Consider the following 18258-nt stretch of genomic DNA (forward strand, 5'->3'; position numbering starts at 1 on the left):
TGCATCAATTTGTGTGTCTGGGTTTCACATGGCTACAATGTGTCTATATTCATTACTAGTGTCATCTTAGGAGACATTTATTGTATACTGAAGTACTTGATCATGACTGGTTGGTAGCTCTCCATCACCACCTCTATCTCCCTCTCCACCTCTAGTTCACCCTCTATACCCCCTCCTTCTATAACACCCCCCATAATCAATTTCTTTCTTACTCCCTCTCTCCATGCCCCTCTTCTTCTCTCCCTCAAAGGAGTCTGACATTGAGGTAGATAGGTAGGTGTGTGTGTGAGAGACTGTGTGCTTCCAGTACTCCAGCATTGCCAGCAGACAATAGGGGTGTGTTGGCACTCCTCCCTGCAAGCCAATGTCCTGATGTGCGGTTTCATTCTCCCAAAGCAGCCTCCTGCTGCCCCCACCACACACAGCCACACACAGCCACACACCCAGTAAACCAAGTTTTGCATTTTATTAAAAAGTTCTTTGATTACAGCCACCCAAAAAAAAAAAAAAAAATCATCCTTATGGTTATTATAATTAATATCACTCCATTGTTGCTACTAAGAACATTCCAGCTCCCCCCCTTGTGTTACAGACTCTCAGCAAAACAAAAATAGAATCTATAGTTCCTTGCACCCCCTCCCTGCCCCGACCTCACCTCCACACAGGACAGAGAAGACAACTATATTCATATCATTTAACATTAATACATGGGGTGCAGTTCTCTCAGTTCACCATTAGAGTGCAGCAGAGAGAGCATGACCCAGAGAGAGGGGAGAAGTACATGGTCTGCCATGTACACAGATACAGACGACATGCCTGCAGTTCCAGTTCCTGTACACTAGGCGGCAAGAAAATTAAAAAACAAACAAAAAAACTTTTGTTCCCATTCTGTGTCTATGGAGACTTCAGGGGTCTTTCCTGCTGTTATTCTATCAAAGGAATACCATCAAAGGAGACTGCCCTTTAACATAGTAAAACAAAACCATAATTCTGAGGAAAATCAACGCCCTTTACCCTTACTCAGTGTTTGTCGCTCCCTCGTTAGTGAATCTGGAGCAGGTGCGTCCTGCTTTCCCATGAGCACAGTGTCAACAGCTTTAATTGAGAAAACAGACACCCCAGTTAACGCTAGCGAGGCTAACCAACCGCTTGTATAGGCAGGTAGTGGCAGGAATAAGGGTGAGGAAATCGCAAGTCTAAAGAGAAGCCACGAGGATGTTCCATTGAGTCTACTACTATGCCTCAGCCACCGTCTTAATATTCTTCTCACACTGAGTTCTCAAGTACTTAAACTCTTCATTTAACTGATTTGCCTTTTTAACTAATGAGCTTTCATCATTCGCTGAGCAGTACAGAGTAAAGGAAAAACTGAAGCATGCCAGGGGACTACAGCCCTCATGATGAACAGGTACAGAGTACAGTAGACTGGGGTATAGCTGCAAAGCCTCATGGGAAATGTAGTTTTCTAGTTAGTTGGTTAAAAATGTGCACAGTAAATTACATTCACATTTGCAGTCACTACAGTATTGTACAGATCAGTATACCCTTATTGCTCCACAGTACAGTATAGTTTACTATAGTACTGTACAGTATAATACTATATTACAGTGCAGTATAGTACACATCAGTATAGTGCAGTACAGTACAGAAAACACCATTATTGCACTAACCTACAGTGTAGTACAGGGAGTATAGTTTACCACAGAACTCTACAGTATAGTGAAGTACAGTAAAATGTCAACGTAAACTACAAGGCAGTAGAGTAGTACAGTATTGTGCACTGCGGGATAGTACAGTACAGCTGCTGCAGTCACTGACCACTGTAATGTTGCTAGTTACTGTACTGAACTGCTTCTATAGTGCCCATACTGTACTGCTGCTATAAAGACTACTGTACTACTGCTGTAGAGTCAATGACTAAACTGGCTTGCTGCTGCAGAATCACTGACTGGACTGTACTACTGCAGAGATGGAGAGAGAGGGACAAAACAAAATGGACTATCTGGATGCCGCTGGATCAATTTATTGTCAGTGGTGTCAGTTGTGGTCACTATGTACTCATACCACAGACTCCTGGACACAGAGAGGCAGTGTAACCTCACTGTACAGTATAGACACTGTGGGGAGAGAGGGAGTTGCTCTGAAGGATTCAAATGTAGTCTGTCCATCTGAAAGATAGAGCAGTTCTCTCTCTCTCAAATGGACAGAAAATGTCAGTTAACAGTAAAACGCACACTCACTCTATTAATGTAATATGAGCTCTCTTTCTCCCCCTAACTAGGTCCAGTCAGCTGGAATGTGTACAGTTATCTCTCTGGCCCTGAATCAGCAGTTCAACAGAGAAACTTCTGACAAGATGCCATTGAGAAACCAGTGTGTGTGTGTTAGTGTGTCAGTTACCAGAGTATTAACTCCCCCCTCTCACACATAAGGACTGTATACATGTCTGTCTATAGTGTATTAACCCTCTCTCTCTGTACTAACCCTCTCTCTGACTGGTACAGTTGTGGGAGTTAACTGTAAACTACTCTCTCTCTATCATTGTATTACCCCCCTATCTGTCAGTTAGGGGCTGCACAACTAATTTGCACTTCAACTCCTAGTACTGTACAACCGCTCTTTCACACACTCCCTCTCCCTCTCCTGGCTCTGTATTAAGCTCTCTCTCAATTGTATCACTCACTCACCATCTCATTCTCACAGACTCACTCACAAACTCATTTAGTCTCCCACCCACACATTCACTCTCTATGTCTCATTCTCACACTTTCAAATTCTCACTCTGCTTCATTCTCTCTCTCACTCACACTATCTGTTTCTATACACCTTGTTCTAACAGGAATACAACCCCCCCCCACCCCATCAACTGCAAAAAGGCAGGTAGTTCCTGAAGCAAAAACTGTCCCCACCCTCCCACATTCATTACTCCTCTCTCCCTCCCCATCCCTTGCTTCCTCCCTCCTCTCTCTCTCTCTCTCTCTCTCTCTCTCTCTATAGCAGTCTGCAGCGTTTCTTGGGCTTGGTCTCTGGGGGCTCCAGGGCAGCCAGGATTGCCTCATCAAACACGTTCTTCAGTCCCCTCTGTGAGAGAGAGAGAGAGTGTTACGATTATTTATTGTTGTGGGTGTTATCATTGTTAATCAGTATGTTTGGCAGTTATTCCAGTTTACTTTTGCGTGCTCAGGTGTGTTGTGGTGTGCAGAGGGGTGCTTGGGTGAGGTACCTGTGTGAGGGCGGAGCACTCGACGTATTTGACGGCCCGCAGGTCTCTGGCCAGCTTCTCCCCGCTCTCGGGGGACAGCGGCCGCTGCTTGTTCTTGGCCAGCTTGTCCACTGTGTTGGGATCGTCCCTCAAGTCCACTTGTGTTCCCACCAGCAGGAAGGGTGTCCGGGGACAGTGGTGAGAGATCTCTGGGACCCACTGAGAGGGAGAGAGGACGAGGAAGAGAGAAAGATGGGAGGGATATTAATATACTACAGTACATTCACACTGATTGACCCGAGAGAGAGAGAGAGAGAGAGAGAGAGGGGGGGGGGAAATCACCTTCTGCAAAATCAATATACATGAACAACAGGGGTCTGAAGAATTAAATAAATGGGGGAAAGAGAGGGAGGAATATAGAAAAACCTGTAGAGAGAGGGGGGGAGCAGGGGGTATGAAGTCTGACCTTTTCTCGCACGTTTTCAAAGGAGGAGGGTGAGACGACTGAGAAGCAGACTAGGAAAACATCGGTCTGGGGGTAACTAAGTGGCCGCAGTCTGTCATAGTCCTCCTGACCTGAGAGAGAAGAAAGCAGAGTTAACAGAATAGACTAAGTGACTGACTGGACTCGAGTTCCGGCATTCACTGCGGCAGCGTGTGTTTTAGATGCAGGCGGCAGACAAACACCCTGTGCATCAGTGGATCAGACAGGAGAACACTTTCCTACTGCCTGTATTATAAATAAAATAGTTAAAACTAACACTAAATGGCTTGTTAATTTGTTAACAACAAATTTTTATTTATTGCTTTGATTGTAAAAAATATTCAAGTGCGTTGGTTATACTTGTTAGAATAATTTGCAATGAGAAAACAGTTTTTGATTTAATATATTAAATTTAATGCAGTTTGGACTTGCGTGTTAGTGCCCATGCGAGGACCCCTGTGGTGGCTGAAAGTTGATCCTGATCAAATGGCAGTGTAAACGCAACACCACTGATCCTGATCAAATGTTCTGATGCATTTGATCCATATCAGAAATGGCCATGTAAATGTGCCTAATAAACTGACTGAGTGGACGCTACAGTACATTAACACTGACTGAAGGCTTTGAGAAATGTATATTATGGGAAGCATAAAAAATATATACAGTTTTAGTACCTTACACCATACACGACCTGTAAGGAAACCTTTGTGCCTTCACTCGCATGTCGACAAGTCATACTCTCAACAGCAGTTAAGATTTGTTGGCTGTTTACCATACAGTGCAGCACAGAGTATGTTAGGGTCAGTGGAATTGTCATTCCTATCAACTGGCCTGACGATGCTGCTGATATTAAAATGGCGGAAGCTCTGACTTCCTGATGCATCCGATTTGATATCCTGGAGGTTGTTTTGGGAAATGAAGTCCATCTGCCCATACCTTTACAATGTTTCAGGGTTTCCTGGAGCGGTCTTAAAAAAGTGGGTGTCGCCTGGCCAACTAAATGCTTGAATGTTTAAAAAAAAACTACACACAAACTGACAATAAAACAAGCACTCTTGCTCTCATTCTGTGCCCCCCCTTGCTCTCATTCAAATTTACACCGCATCATAGCAAGTCCAAGCCATGACCAGACACCGGCAGGGCCCACATCCCTCGCCGTGCCACACTATTGAAAAATCAAATATCTTCTGCAACAAAACATTTTGTATAAACAGAACAAATGTAATTGACAATATTAAGGACTACCTTTTAAATATATCTAACAAATAACAACATAATGAATAATGTAATGACAGGATTTCCCACAGATCTATTCAGGCCACGCGTGAATGGGGGAGAAAAAAATGCTGTAAATGTGAAATAGAGCTGAATTAAACATTCCCTCATAGTCCTAAAATTGAAAAGTGAAATAAGTACTCTATTACATTCAAACTATAAAAATTGCATGAGTCTTCAAACTGTTCAGAGATGCAAAAGTTACAACTGCACATGTATCCACAATTACTAGTCACTTTACTACTTAGTACATGTAGATTAGTAGTTCACAAACACAAGCCACTCTGCTTTGTTAGGCAGTAGCTGCTGTGATGAGCATCATAGGGCGAGTTTACATGGAGTGGTTTTAAGTCATGAAGTAATTATGCGTGTGCACATTTGGCATCAGTTTTGCAGTCAAGAAAAACAGTCACAGAAAAGAACAGGGTCAATCCCAAATACTTGAGTAAATTATGTAAAAATGAAAGAACTGAAAAGCGCACCCATTCCACAAAGTAACAGCATTAATTGTATATATATTCTTAAAAGACCACATTACAAAAGTGCAAGATTTCAAGGTAAAACAAGTTGCTGATCAATGTTTCATGGTTAGCAATATTGTATTTTATGTTAATGGTAATGCGCAAAGCTTTTTTTCTTTTGTTTTTACCATTATGATCTATCTTTAGGTACTTTATATTGTGTTGTAACCCTACCTTTAAAACACTTATATTCACGGCTTGCAAGCTTTATCAGTGACGTGAAAAAACACTCAGGTAAGATCAGTATTAAAGGCACAGCTGTACCGGTTTAACACATGACAGCCATGGATTCCGTGATGTCTTGAGTGTTAATTCTCACGCATGTAATCCAGCCTTTCTGGCATTTTCCTGCAAATACAGCATGAGAGCTGTACATAGAGCTAATTTACAGAGTGAGGTTAAAACACACAAGTGAACTTCGCCATAGATGCCACCAGCAACACTGAAAATACATAAACTTTGTACACTGAAAGCCACAGCATTTGATTCACATCATTTTCATACTCATCAAACCATTCCTGCCCTGTGGATGGGGCATTGTCATCCTGGAAGAGACCACTCCCATCAGGAGAGAAATGTTTCACCATAGGATAAATGTGATCAATCAGAATAACTTTGTCATGATTTGCAGTGACCCTTCCCTCTACCCTTCCCCCTTCCCCCTGCTCATCCGTTTTTCCTTACATATTGCAGTAATGCATCACGGTCAACGAATGTGCGCTTTCAACCATAATTTTCAACCCTATTTACTGATGTCTTTCCCATAGATATAAATGCAGATGTAACTTTAGTCACTGTTCCTATTGAAACACTAGCCAGTTGAACGTCTTTGTGACTGAAGCTCCTGTCGTTCGTGCCCCAATAATGACCCCTCTTTCTAAGTCACTCTTGCCATCTTGATCCAAAATCAAGTTCAACTTTCCTTTAATTTGTCACCCGTCTATGTAGTCACCAGTGGTAGTCCAGTGGTGTAGTGGTATTGTGGATTGTTACGTTTCTAAGCAGTCTTCATTACTTATTCTCATCATATTTTTTCAGACAAATACATAGAGAAAGGAAATATTTTAAGTACAATTATTAATAATTTAAAATATTTAGAATTGAGAAACATGGTATTGAAAGAGTGGCACCTCTCTGCCCCACTCCACTACACCCCTGTGTCAGAGCCGGAGTTCTGCCTTGAACAGATTTAAAAATGCCAGAGCGGCACTTTACACCCCTGGTCACCTCTGTAACAATCACATCATTTCTTTTCTGCCTAAAATAAAATGTGGACTTTAATGACTGAATGAGGAGACTGGCTTCATGCATGCACATGTTGCAATGGGTAGACAAAAATATTTTACCAAAACAAACTAATTTGAATTTGTAGAATCGACGGAGTTCAGATTTGCTAAACATATGCAAAGTTCGACATCTGGGAATACGAATTCGAACTTTGTCACAACCCTAACTGACTGGAAAGAGTGCTCACCTGCAGTATCAAACAGTCCCAGTGTGTAGGGCTCTCCTCCAATCATCACTGTCACTGCATAGTTATCAAACACCTGAGAGAGAGAGAACAATATATAATAATAGTAATAATAATAATAGTAGTGATAGAGATCATAGAAACAGCAGCAGTAATACTAATGACAGTGAAGTAAAGAGTGATGGCAATAGTAGACACTAATGATAGTAGTTACAGTAATGGTAGTGACTATAATAGTAGAGACAGTAATATTGATACTGACTCTAATAATACACCCCCCACCCCCCTCAGCAAATCTGAAACAGACCACCATGCCTATTCAATTTTCTGGGGGACACCTTGAGTAATAGAAATAATAGTGACAGTAATGACAGGGATAGTAATAGTAATGGGAGAAACAGTAGTAGAAGAGACTGTGACAATAAGGATAGTGATAATAATGATAATGATCTTAAAATTAGTGACAGTATAAGTATTGAGAAAAAAAAAAAAGCACTAGGTTTAATAAGGCTTGCGATTAATGTGTATGTTAAGCTTGTCCAAATATCTGATGTCCAGGAGAGTATTGGGTGTAGACGTGTCCACCTATCTGGTTTCGACCAACAATGTTTCCCGTTTTCAACTAAAGTTCACAGACTAATCTAAAGGTTCCCGTTTTCAGAGTGTAACCATATTACTACCATATTCGTATTTCTGTACAAAAGTTGTACCCTCCAGAATGCTAAAACTCCCATTTATGGGTAGAACTGACTCTCTAGCCTCTATTGCATGATGTCATATTTGCTATAAAACCCTATGCAAGATCTGAACCTAGAGACCTTCTGCAAGATTTCCTTACAGAGTGTCTCCCCTACATGCTTGAATTGAAGAATCACTCTTCAACACAGACAGCTTGTCCCAAATTTCTGAATTGACATTTCAGTAGTCACAGTGGTTGACTGTGGCAGCGGAGGGGCAGTGTGCCCACCAGACCTGACGGGGGAGCTCTCACCGTGGGCACATACTCCGAAGGGAACTTGTTGGTGGTGTAGGAGATCAGCAGGCAGGTCTTCCCGACGGCTCCATCGCCCACAACCACACACTTTATAGTCTGCATCTCTGATGGAGGAAGAGAGAGATTGGGAGGGAGATGGAGGGAAAATGGGGAAGAGATGTGGTGGGAGAGAAGGGGGAGGGATAAAAAGAGTGAGGGAGAGGGGAGGACAGTGATGTAGGAGAGAGGTACAGGGGGAGAGAAGGGCAGGGAGAAAGGAGGCAAACAGAAGAGGGTGAAGAGTGTGGGAGGGAGAGAGAAAGTGAGAGGTCGGGGGAGAGAGAGAGGAGGGGGGGATACAGACAGTGAGTTACTACAGAAACTGACAGAAAACTGGACAGTAAAATACATTAACAGTGAGAAGGGGATCTGGGGCGGCTGTATCTAAATACAGCTCATTTACAAGATTCAACAGACCAAACAGTGGCACTATAATCAATAATAACCTTCAATGAAAATCTGACCCACAAAACTAAAATATGTACCTGATCTGAGCACTGTGGAAAATAAATATAGAACAATAAATAATGAAAAATGATTTTTAAAGATGCGTCTTAGGTTAGCTCTTGTTTTTGGTGGAGTTGAAGGTCTTCCAGACACAAGGTGGCTTTGTAGACTGGTGGCAGCACAGAGTGATGGGCAGGATTGCACAGCCACTGGTGTCTTCTATGAACAATTAGGTAAAACCTGAGGGGGGAGATAGAGAGTGAGAAAGAGAGAGAGATTAATCCAGAGTCTGAAGGGGTGGACACTAAAGTATAGTTGTTGTATGGAAGTGTATTAACTCTGGTAAATATACTGTAGTGTCCAGTTAGCGTGTGTTGTATTACATTACATTATTTGTCATTTAGCAGACACTCTTATCCAGGGCAACTTACATTTGTACCCATTTATACAGCTGGGCATTTTACTAGAGCAATCTAAGTGAAGTACCTTAATCAAGGGTACAACAGCACTGCCCCACCCGGGATTTGATTGGTTTAGTTTAAATATCAAAGTAATGATAAACAATACTGACCTCACCCACTTCAATTGCTGTAATGTACTACAGTGTGGCATACTGCACAGCAATACATTTCTGACCAAAAAAACATTATAAATATGCATGTACTTTTTGTCCCATATTCAGAATATTGTTATGTTACAGCCTTATTCCAAAATGGATTAAATTCATTATTTTCCTCAAAATTCTACAAACAATACCCCATAATGACAACGTGAAAGAAGTTTGTTTGAAATCTTTGCAAATTTATTAAAAATAAAAAACAAAAAAGCACATGTACATAAGTATTCACAGCCTTTGCTCAATACTTTGTTGAAGCAGCTTTGGCACCAATTACAGCCTCAAGTCTTTTCGAGTATGATGCTACAAGCTTGGCATACCTATTTTTGGGCAGTTTCTCCCATTCTTCTTTGCAGGACCTCTCAAGCTCCATCAGGTTGGATGTAGAGCGTCGGTGCACAGGCATTTTCAGATCTCTCCAGAGATGTTCAATCAGGTTCAAGTCTGGGCTCTGGCTGGGCCACTCAAGGACATTCACAGAGTTGTCCTGTAGCCACTCCTTTGTTATCTTGGCTGTGTGCTTACGGTCGTTGTCCTGTTGGAAGATGAACCTTTGCCCCAGTCTGAGGTCCAGAGCGCTCTGGAGCAGGTTTTCATCAAGGATGTCTCTGTACATTGCTGCATTCATCTTTCCCTCGATCCTGACTAGTCTCCCAATTCCTGCTGCTGAAAAACATCCCCACAGCATGAGGCTTCCACCACCATGCTTCACTGTAGGGATGGTATTGGCCAGGTGATGAGCGGTGCCTGGTTTCCTCCAGACATGAGTTCAATCTTTGTTTCATCAGACCAGAGAATTTTGTTTCTCATGGTCAGAGAGTCCTTCAGGTGCCTTTTGGCAACTCCAGTTGGGTTGTCATGTGCCTTTTACTGAGGAGTGGCTTCCGTCTGGCCACTCTACCATACAGGCCTGATTGGTGGAGTGCTGCAGAGATGGTCTGTCTCCCTACTTCCTTTCCTCTCCAAGACTCTCAAGCGGGCGGTCCACCGTCAGCTCTCGGACTTTCTGTCCCAACACTCACTCCTTGATCCTCTGCAATCCGGCTTCCGCACAGCTCACTCTACTGAAACAGCTCTCCTGGCTGTCACGGACTCCCTCAGCCGCGCTCGGGCAGCGCACCTGCAGATTCTTCCTGAGCAACATACGCCGGATCCGTCCCTTCCTCATCGACTACTCAACTCAGATACTCGTCCAGTCACTGGTCCTCTCCCGCCTGGACTACTACAACTCCTTCCTGGCCGGCCTGCCTGCATCCACTACCCGCCCACTCCAGCTCATCCAGAACTCTGCGGCTCGTCTGGTATTCTCTCTGCCACGATTCACACAAGCTACTCCACTGCTCCGCTCCCTCCACTGGCTCCCGATAGCGGCACGCATTCAGTTCAAGAATTTGACCCTCACCTACCGCTGTCTTGACCACACTGCACCAAGCTACCTTCAGTCACTCGTCTCTCCATACATCCCCTCCAGACCACTGCGCTCCACTAGTGCCAGAAGGCTAACTCTGCCTCCTCTCCTCTTCCTCCAGAGCCCGCTCCTTCTCATCCCTGGCCCCTAAATGGTGGAACGACCTGCCCACCGAAGTCAAAACAGCAGAGTCCTTGACCTCATTCCGGTGCTTACTCAAGACGCATCTCTTCCGACAGCACTTGTAATATTAGTCCTCTATCCCTGCTAGATAGCACTTCAGCTTATTCTTGATTGTTTTCCTCCTTGCTCCCTTTCCCATAGCCCTAGTCTGTAACCCTACATCTTGACAGCACTTAGCTTTCACCGTCCAGAATGTAGGAAGTCTCTTACTGTACTTGGAATTTGTAAAATGTATTATTTTGAATTGCTATGTTTTAGCTAAGTTGAATATGTAATGATTGATGCCTTGTACTTCTCTGTATTTTTGCACTTATGTTGTAAGTTGCCCTGGATAAGGGCGTCTACCAAGAAATAATAATAATAATAATAATAATAATAATAATAATAATGGTTGTTCTTCTGGGAGGTTCTTCTCTCTCCACAGAGACACGCTGGAGCTCTGTCAGAGTGACCATCGGGTTATTGGTCACCTCCCTGACTAAGGCCCTTCCCCCCCGATCACTCAGTTTGGCCTTGCGGCCAGCTCTAGGAAGAGTCCTGGTGGTTCCAAACGTTTTCCATTTATGGATGATGGAGGCCACTGTGCTCATTGGGACCTTCAATGCTGCAGAAGTTTTTCTGTACGCTTCCCAAGATCTGTGCCTCGATACAATCCTGTCTCGGAGGTCTGCAACAATTCCTTAGACTTCATGGCTTGGTTTGTGCTCTGACATGCACTGTTAGAACATAAGAAAGTTTACAAACGAGAGGAGGCCATTCGCCCCATCATGCTCGTTTGGTGTCCATTAAAATCTAAGTGATCCAAGGATCCTATCCAGTCTATTTTTAAATGTTCCCAAACTTTCAGCTTCTACCACATCGCTGGGGAGTTTGTTCCAGATTGTGACTACTCTCTGTGTGAAGAAGTGTCTCCTGTTTTCCGTTTTGAATGCCTTGAAGCCCAATTTCCATTTGTGTCCCCGGGTGCGTGTGTCCCTGCTGATCTGGAAAAGCTCCTCTGGTTTGATGTGGTCGATGCCTTTCATGATTTTGAAGACTTGGATCAAGTCCCCACGTAGTCTCCTCTATTCCAGGGTGAAAAGGTTCAGTTCCCTCAGTCTCTCCGAGTAGGACACTCCCTTCAGACCTGGAATAAGTCTGGTTGCTCTCCTCTGAACTGCCTCAGCAATATCCTTCTTGAAGTGTGGTGCCCAGCACTGCACACAGTATTCCAGATGAGGTCTAACTAGTGCATTGTACAGTCTGAACATTACTTCTTGTTTTAAATTCTACACTTTTGATAATATACCCTAGCATTCTGTTTGCCTTTTTTATTGCTTCGCCACATTGTTTGGATGAAGAAAGTGAGGAGTCCACATAGACTCCTAGATCTTTCTCATGTGTTACTTCATCTAGTTCTGTTCCTCCCATAGTGTAATTATAGTGGACATTTTTGTTACCTGCATGTATTACCTTGTACTGGTCCACATTGAATTTCATTTGCCAGGTGTCGGCCCACAACTGAATATTATCTAAGTCCCTCTGAATAGCCTGTGCTGCAAAGATTGTATCTGCTGAGCCACCTATTTTAGTATCATCTGTTAACTGTGGGACCTTATATAGACAGGTGTGTACCTTTCCAAATCATGTCCAATCAACTGAATTTACCACAGGTGGACTCCAATCAAGTTGTAGAAACATCTCAAAGATGATCAGTGGAAACAGGATGCACCTGAGCTCAATTTTGAATGTCATGGCAAAGGCTGTGAATACTTATGTACATGTGCTTTTTTTGTTTTTTATTTTTAATAAATTTGCAAAGATTTCAAACATCTTTCACGTTGTCATTATGGGGTATTGTTTGTAGAATTTTGAGGAAAATAATTAATTTAATTCATTTTGGAATAAGGCTGTAACATAACAAAATGTGGAAAAAGTGAAGCGCTGTGAATACTTTCCCGGATGCACTGTATTTTACTTATATTTCATGGTTTCACGATGAAGATCTTACAGCCAATCGTTGCTTTCAAGTTTCAACTTCCTCCCGGCTGTAAATTACCCAAGCAGTGAAGCAAGGTTTTGGATACCAACTCTGTTAGGACAGAATTGTTCCGGTGGCCGAACATATACATCTGATTGGTTATTTGCCTTTAGGAGGCGGGACAAACAAGACGCAAGTTTTGAAAGATTTGTGCACATTGAGACAGCTCCACCCCCACTTCTTGCCATCCTGTGTGGTTGCGCACTTGCTCAATGGGAGAGCTGGTCCTGGGTCTGGAAGAAATGGCTACGGGGTCCGGATCTAGATAATTTTTAGTGTCCAAACTAATATCAGAACAGCTGATTGCAAGCAATGTGATGTGAATATTTTGTACTGTGGGAACAGCAGTAAAACTTTCAATACAACAAATTTAATGTCTTAATGTCACTTTGAGACACACCCATTTCCCTCAATACAATGACTCCTTAAAGATCACTGTGGAAAAGAAAGGCAGACAGGAAAAAGCTGTGGCCAAAAACAACTATCATAACCTGAAGCACCTCAACGATCACAGGAATTCAGACATGGAGATGCCAGGACTAAAGAAATTACAAACAGTTTAATGGAATTTATTGCTTTGGATGATCAGCCATTTTTCATTATAGAGAATAGCTCAAACCTTGCTATACACCACCTAGTAGAAAGTGAATGTCTGTGACTGCACCACCAGAGCGGTGTAGTATCATTTTAAAACATAGGCAGATGCTGGCTGAGGATGAACACATCAGCACTGAGCGATACCACTATTATTCTGCACTTTGAGGCATCACTAATGTCAATGCTCAGTTTAACTGCACAATGGATGGACGTGCATTTTGATTTGAATATGGCAAATCAAAGATCAAAATCATCCACAGGATGATGATGAATCAATAAAATGTTTATTTATAAATAAAATAATGTAAAGAAGTGATAGAGTTACAGAGGATCCATAGACTTAAAGAAGGTTCTGAGCCCCAAGAAAAAATGGTACGGTCAGATAGGTTAAGACCTTGAAACATGTAAGGGATAAAGTTGTTAGAATCAATTAATATTAATTCAATGCTGATTGATATGCAGGTCTAACAGATTGGCTACTGAATAATCAACAATAATGTGTAAATATGATGCCCCTTTGTCAAAATTCCTCCTCACCACTTATGTGACCTTGTGAACAACTCTATAAAACAACATGGCGGTTTAGTATGAATTTAATCATATTTACCTCATCCCCTGAAACTATCAAGGCAAGGAAAAAAAAAAAAACTAATATTTTAGGAACCGAGTATCTCTATCTGCTACAGACTTCTCTAAAGACTCAGAAAGAAAGGCAGATATGCACAGGCCCTACACAAGAATTTGAATTATTTGGAGAAGTTCAATATAAGTGATGAGCAATTCTAACATTTCTCACTCAGTGCTTCAGGCCAAGGATGGCAGCAGTCCCCATATGACCAGCGACACTTCACAAGACATTTTTTGCAGCGTGAAAAGTTCTCAAAGGAAATGTTGCAGCCGTTATCGTGGACAATGTAGGACACGTAGCAAAGGACAATGCAGCTGACCTTTCAGAGCGCACACCCTCCAGTTTGTCATGAAGGAAGTCGGGGTCAATTCCACTTTTTCAATTCCAATTCCCTTTTTCAGAGCCCTTCCAGGTTCCTGTTCCAATTATTTTTGTCATTGACATCATAGGCTCTACTGCAATTGAAATTGAATTGAAAGTGGAGTATCAATTGCAATGGAAACACACGATTTGACCCAAACCCTAGAAGAACCAGTTATTTGCCACCCCATGTGACAAACATACTGGTGAGCGGATTAAAAATTGTGTGGTGCTTCAAACGCTTCCCATTGGCCTAACTTCACCTTCAAGTGGCGCAATTGGAGCTCGGAATACCTTCTCGGAGGTCGCAGCGTGACTATGGAACAACACTATGATGTGGCAGAGCATTCTGGAGCAGAAGCGTGCGCTTGGAACATACGGAGCGGACAATAAAATCCCTACAACTCCTGCTACACAGCAATGGGGTATAATGTTTAAAAGTTCTCGAACCTTTTAAAGAGCAACACGTCAATCGAGGTCATCAACAGCCTTGGCTTCTGCCCTCACCCCGTCCATCATGCCTTTCAAAAGGCTTTTGTGCACAGTTTCAGATTCAGCCCACCTAAGAAAAACTGGTGGTAGCTGAGATGAGCTTTGGTGACAATTACATGGAGCCTCTCTACTACACTGCCACACTGAACTGCTGGTACAAGGGCTCTCACTGCACTGGGAATGACAAAAAGCTACTGGCTACACAAGTCAGGTGACATCTCTGTGAAACATGCAAGCCATGGGGAATGAGAGAGAACCGCCCTCAACAGAGCCCGACACGCAGGCAGCAAAGGAAAGCAAATGACAGCACTACTACACCCAGCCCTACCCAGTGTTCGACGTATGATGAGCTATTGGAAGAAAGGCCCAATGATGTAACAACTGATGCAATAAGCAGCAGTGTAATGCCCTTCAGAAAGACATCTACCCCAGTGAGCCCACAGATCCAAGAAGTGGAGAAAAGCTGGAGGCAACAAAAGTGGTTTTCCCCTTTTTGGCTGAAGCCTCCTGCCACAGTGCTGACAGTGAACAGCTGTTTGGTGCCATTTCACAAAACACTGATGAGAAGAGGAACAGGCTCATGGAGGAAAGAGCAGAAATGCTAATATCTGTAGAAGAAACCTTCCACTTATACTAAACTTATGAGTAAGCTACTGCAATATGGAGCCATAAATGTTCAGTGCTTTTTTTGCTTTTTCAATGTATGTAAGGTCTTAAGTTACTATGTTAATTATTGCCAAATAAGGTCACCTGCCAAATTATTTATTGTGAAAAATACATAAGTATATGTTGCTTTTAAAAGTTGCTTTTTTCATGACGATAGTTTAATACTTAATACATTTGTTTTTGCATTGTTGATAAGTTGTACTGAATGCCACAATCATACTCAGTGACATTTGTTCCACAAGTAGAACACTAATTTGCAATGTAAAATATTATACAATGTTGTGATGGAGGGTCTGTATTGTGCTGTCTCCCGCCTGTCCTCTCACTTTACCATGTCTTTCCCTTTCTTTCTTTCTTTCTTTCTTTCTTTGTGTCATTCTCTCTCAGCCTTTTTTCCTCACTGGCTGGGACCCATGCCAGCATTTGGCTGGAATGGTTGGACAACAGTTAAGGTCAGGGAAAAATATTAATAAATCTGATTATACTGTCAAGAAGTGTCCCAGCTTCATTGCTGGAAAGTGCTTGAGCTCTCTTCCCCAAGACTATATTGAGAAAAGGTGTCTCCTCAAAATTCTCTCAGAGCGAAGACCATAAAGAACTTTCACTGAATTATTTTAAATGTTAAAATGTACTATTGTTGGAATTTACTGAAAGGTATTTATTTGTCTGAAATACCTAGGTTGTAGTAATTAAGATTTGTTACAAGAATAAATATGGCTTGTAATTACTGAATGCCTTGTAGACTATTACCATATTGCAATTACTATTAGGGTTGTCGTTTTCTTGTTTTTTCTTTTCTTTTTCTGTTTTTTTTTTTTTTTTAAGAAACGGATTTTTTTGTTGAGTTAGAATTGAACCAAAACGTGTACAGGGGATTCCGTGCATTTCAGTAACTCAGTCACTGAAAAGCAATATCTTACGTTTGCCGTTTATTCTTTGAAATACTATTTTTTTTTAAATAAAGCTGGTACTGATAATTCTTTAATAATGCCTCGCCTGAGTGATTTATCTTATTGGTGTGGAAACATAATATGTACTGTTGTATTTTGATGTGGGGGTTTTGGGAATTAAAATGTGCCGACTGGGCCAACGATGGCACGACGAGCAAGATGTTTTGCAACATCGGTAAGACCAGCCGTGATCATCTACTGCGCCCAACGCTGCTGTGCTATATGGGAATCGCTAAGCATTTTCAAAAGCGTAGTTTATTCATAGTCATTTGTCAGTTTGTGTGTCTGAAATATAACATGAACACGGACAGTGGTTTTAACTACTTATTACTATTGATAGTTTTGTTATCAGTTCTAGGAGGTAGTGCGGTTACCGATGCGGGGGTATGGTGTCGACTGGCTACTTCCGCGTACAGACACCACTGCAAGTTTAAAACCATAAAAACAGGCAGGCGAATTAACACACACACGAATCCATTCAACAACAAATCCATACGCGACTGACAAGAGACGGGCGTTTTTATGGCAACCTTACTGTAACCTATTTGTCACTTCGTCTGTTGTTGATAAAGCGCTTTTTGAAAAGGGCAGTTTGTGAACAAACACACAAACAGCTTAAGTTCATACGATACACGAGAAAACACACACTCGAGAAATCAGTCACAAGGAAATGCAGTGATACGAACGCAACTCCGTGAAAATTAATGTACTATTATTTAAGTAATAATATAATAACCTCTAATATAGTAACGTAACTTAGGTTAACGAAGGTTATTTCGACAAAACTTGTGTTTACTGTGGTCAAAACTCTAGTATCTCGACCCCTAGTATCAACAGTGGCCTAGAAAACACTTCAGACAGCGCGACAACTCAACACATGAAACAAAAACGGGACAAACCCAAACTTCAGAACAATATAGGCTATGTAATGTTATGCGTCACTGTGAAACAGCGAAGTTCACAATTTCCTGTTAACGAACCAGTTTATTTTATGTTTTTATTTATTTTTAATTGAATTACACATTTTTTCCGAACTCGTCAGTAACCTGGTCGTCTGTTTTTAATGTTTTTAACCACAACAAACTTAGGAATAGTTTTCGTACGTCTGTCAGTTTTACTGTCGACGCGAAACGTGATATTATTATTCTTCCGTGATTAGCTATGGGTCTACATTCACGTTAGTGCAGTGCTAATATTAGTTTAATTCCTTTGCTGTGTTGTATTGTTATTTATGTATGTTTATGTACATACATATATACATATATATATATATATATAAAGAAAGTTTGTCGCTAACTTACCTCCCTTCTTCCCGGCTCTCGTAAAAGGCGTTGGTCACATCCGGGTTCTCTGTCTACGACACCGCCGAAGGCGTTGCCATAGAAATGCCTCCCCGGCTCACGTCAATCAATCACTCCGTTCGTCAGTCAGTGAGTCTCAAGTGTGTCTTTGCACAGGGTCTCTTTTGCCGTGTCTGACTAGATGTGCATCAGTGTGGTTGTGTGTATCTATCTTTCCATGTCTCCGAGTGTTCTTGTGTCTGTGTGTGTGTCAGTTGCCAAAGCACACAAAACACAGCTACTGCAGTCCTGATATCAGACAAGTTACATCATATAGTACACTGTAGTACTAGTGACTGATACACTGAGCAGTCAGCCTGTGAGGGATGTGTGATATTAATAATAATTATTAATATATTAATTTTACCACTACTACTGCTGATACGTCTAATCAATTAATACGACTACTACCACTAATTATATTAATATTCATAATCATAGCAATACAACTTATTATAACAATATCGAGTTTTTTTTTCATTCCTGTAACCCAAAACAATAACACTATATTGTGTTGTGTGCTCCACTGCGGTGACATCAGAGGACTGGCAGCGGTGCCTCGCTC

General features: G+C 41.9%; 1 protein-coding gene across 2 annotated transcripts; it reads right to left on the minus strand.

Annotated features, from left to right (window-relative positions):
* Window positions 1–447: 447 nt before the first annotated feature.
* cdc42l (cell division cycle 42, like) lies at window positions 448–17900 on the minus strand. Of its 2 annotated transcripts, none has more exons than XM_066712314.1 (7): window positions 17655–17900; window positions 8472–8673; window positions 7945–8051; window positions 6957–7029; window positions 3669–3778; window positions 3224–3421; window positions 448–3081 (listed from the first exon to the last, which is right to left on the minus strand). In XM_066712314.1, exons 3-7 carry the CDS (start codon window positions 8047–8049, stop codon window positions 2992–2994), a joined length of 576 nt encoding a protein of 191 aa, XP_066568411.1. In that variant the 5' UTR covers window positions 8050–8051; window positions 8472–8673; window positions 17655–17900; the 3' UTR covers window positions 448–2991. The 2 variants fall into 2 exon arrangements, with proteins under 2 accessions (XP_066568411.1, XP_066568412.1); XM_066712315.1 differs by lacking the exon at window positions 17655–17900 and adding an exon at window positions 14205–14351.
* Between the last annotated feature and the right edge of the window lie 358 nt (window positions 17901–18258).

The sequence above is a fragment of the Amia ocellicauda genome, chromosome 1 (genome assembly GCF_036373705.1).
Source record: "Amia ocellicauda isolate fAmiCal2 chromosome 1, fAmiCal2.hap1, whole genome shotgun sequence".
NCBI lineage: Eukaryota > Metazoa > Chordata > Actinopteri > Amiiformes > Amiidae > Amia > Amia ocellicauda.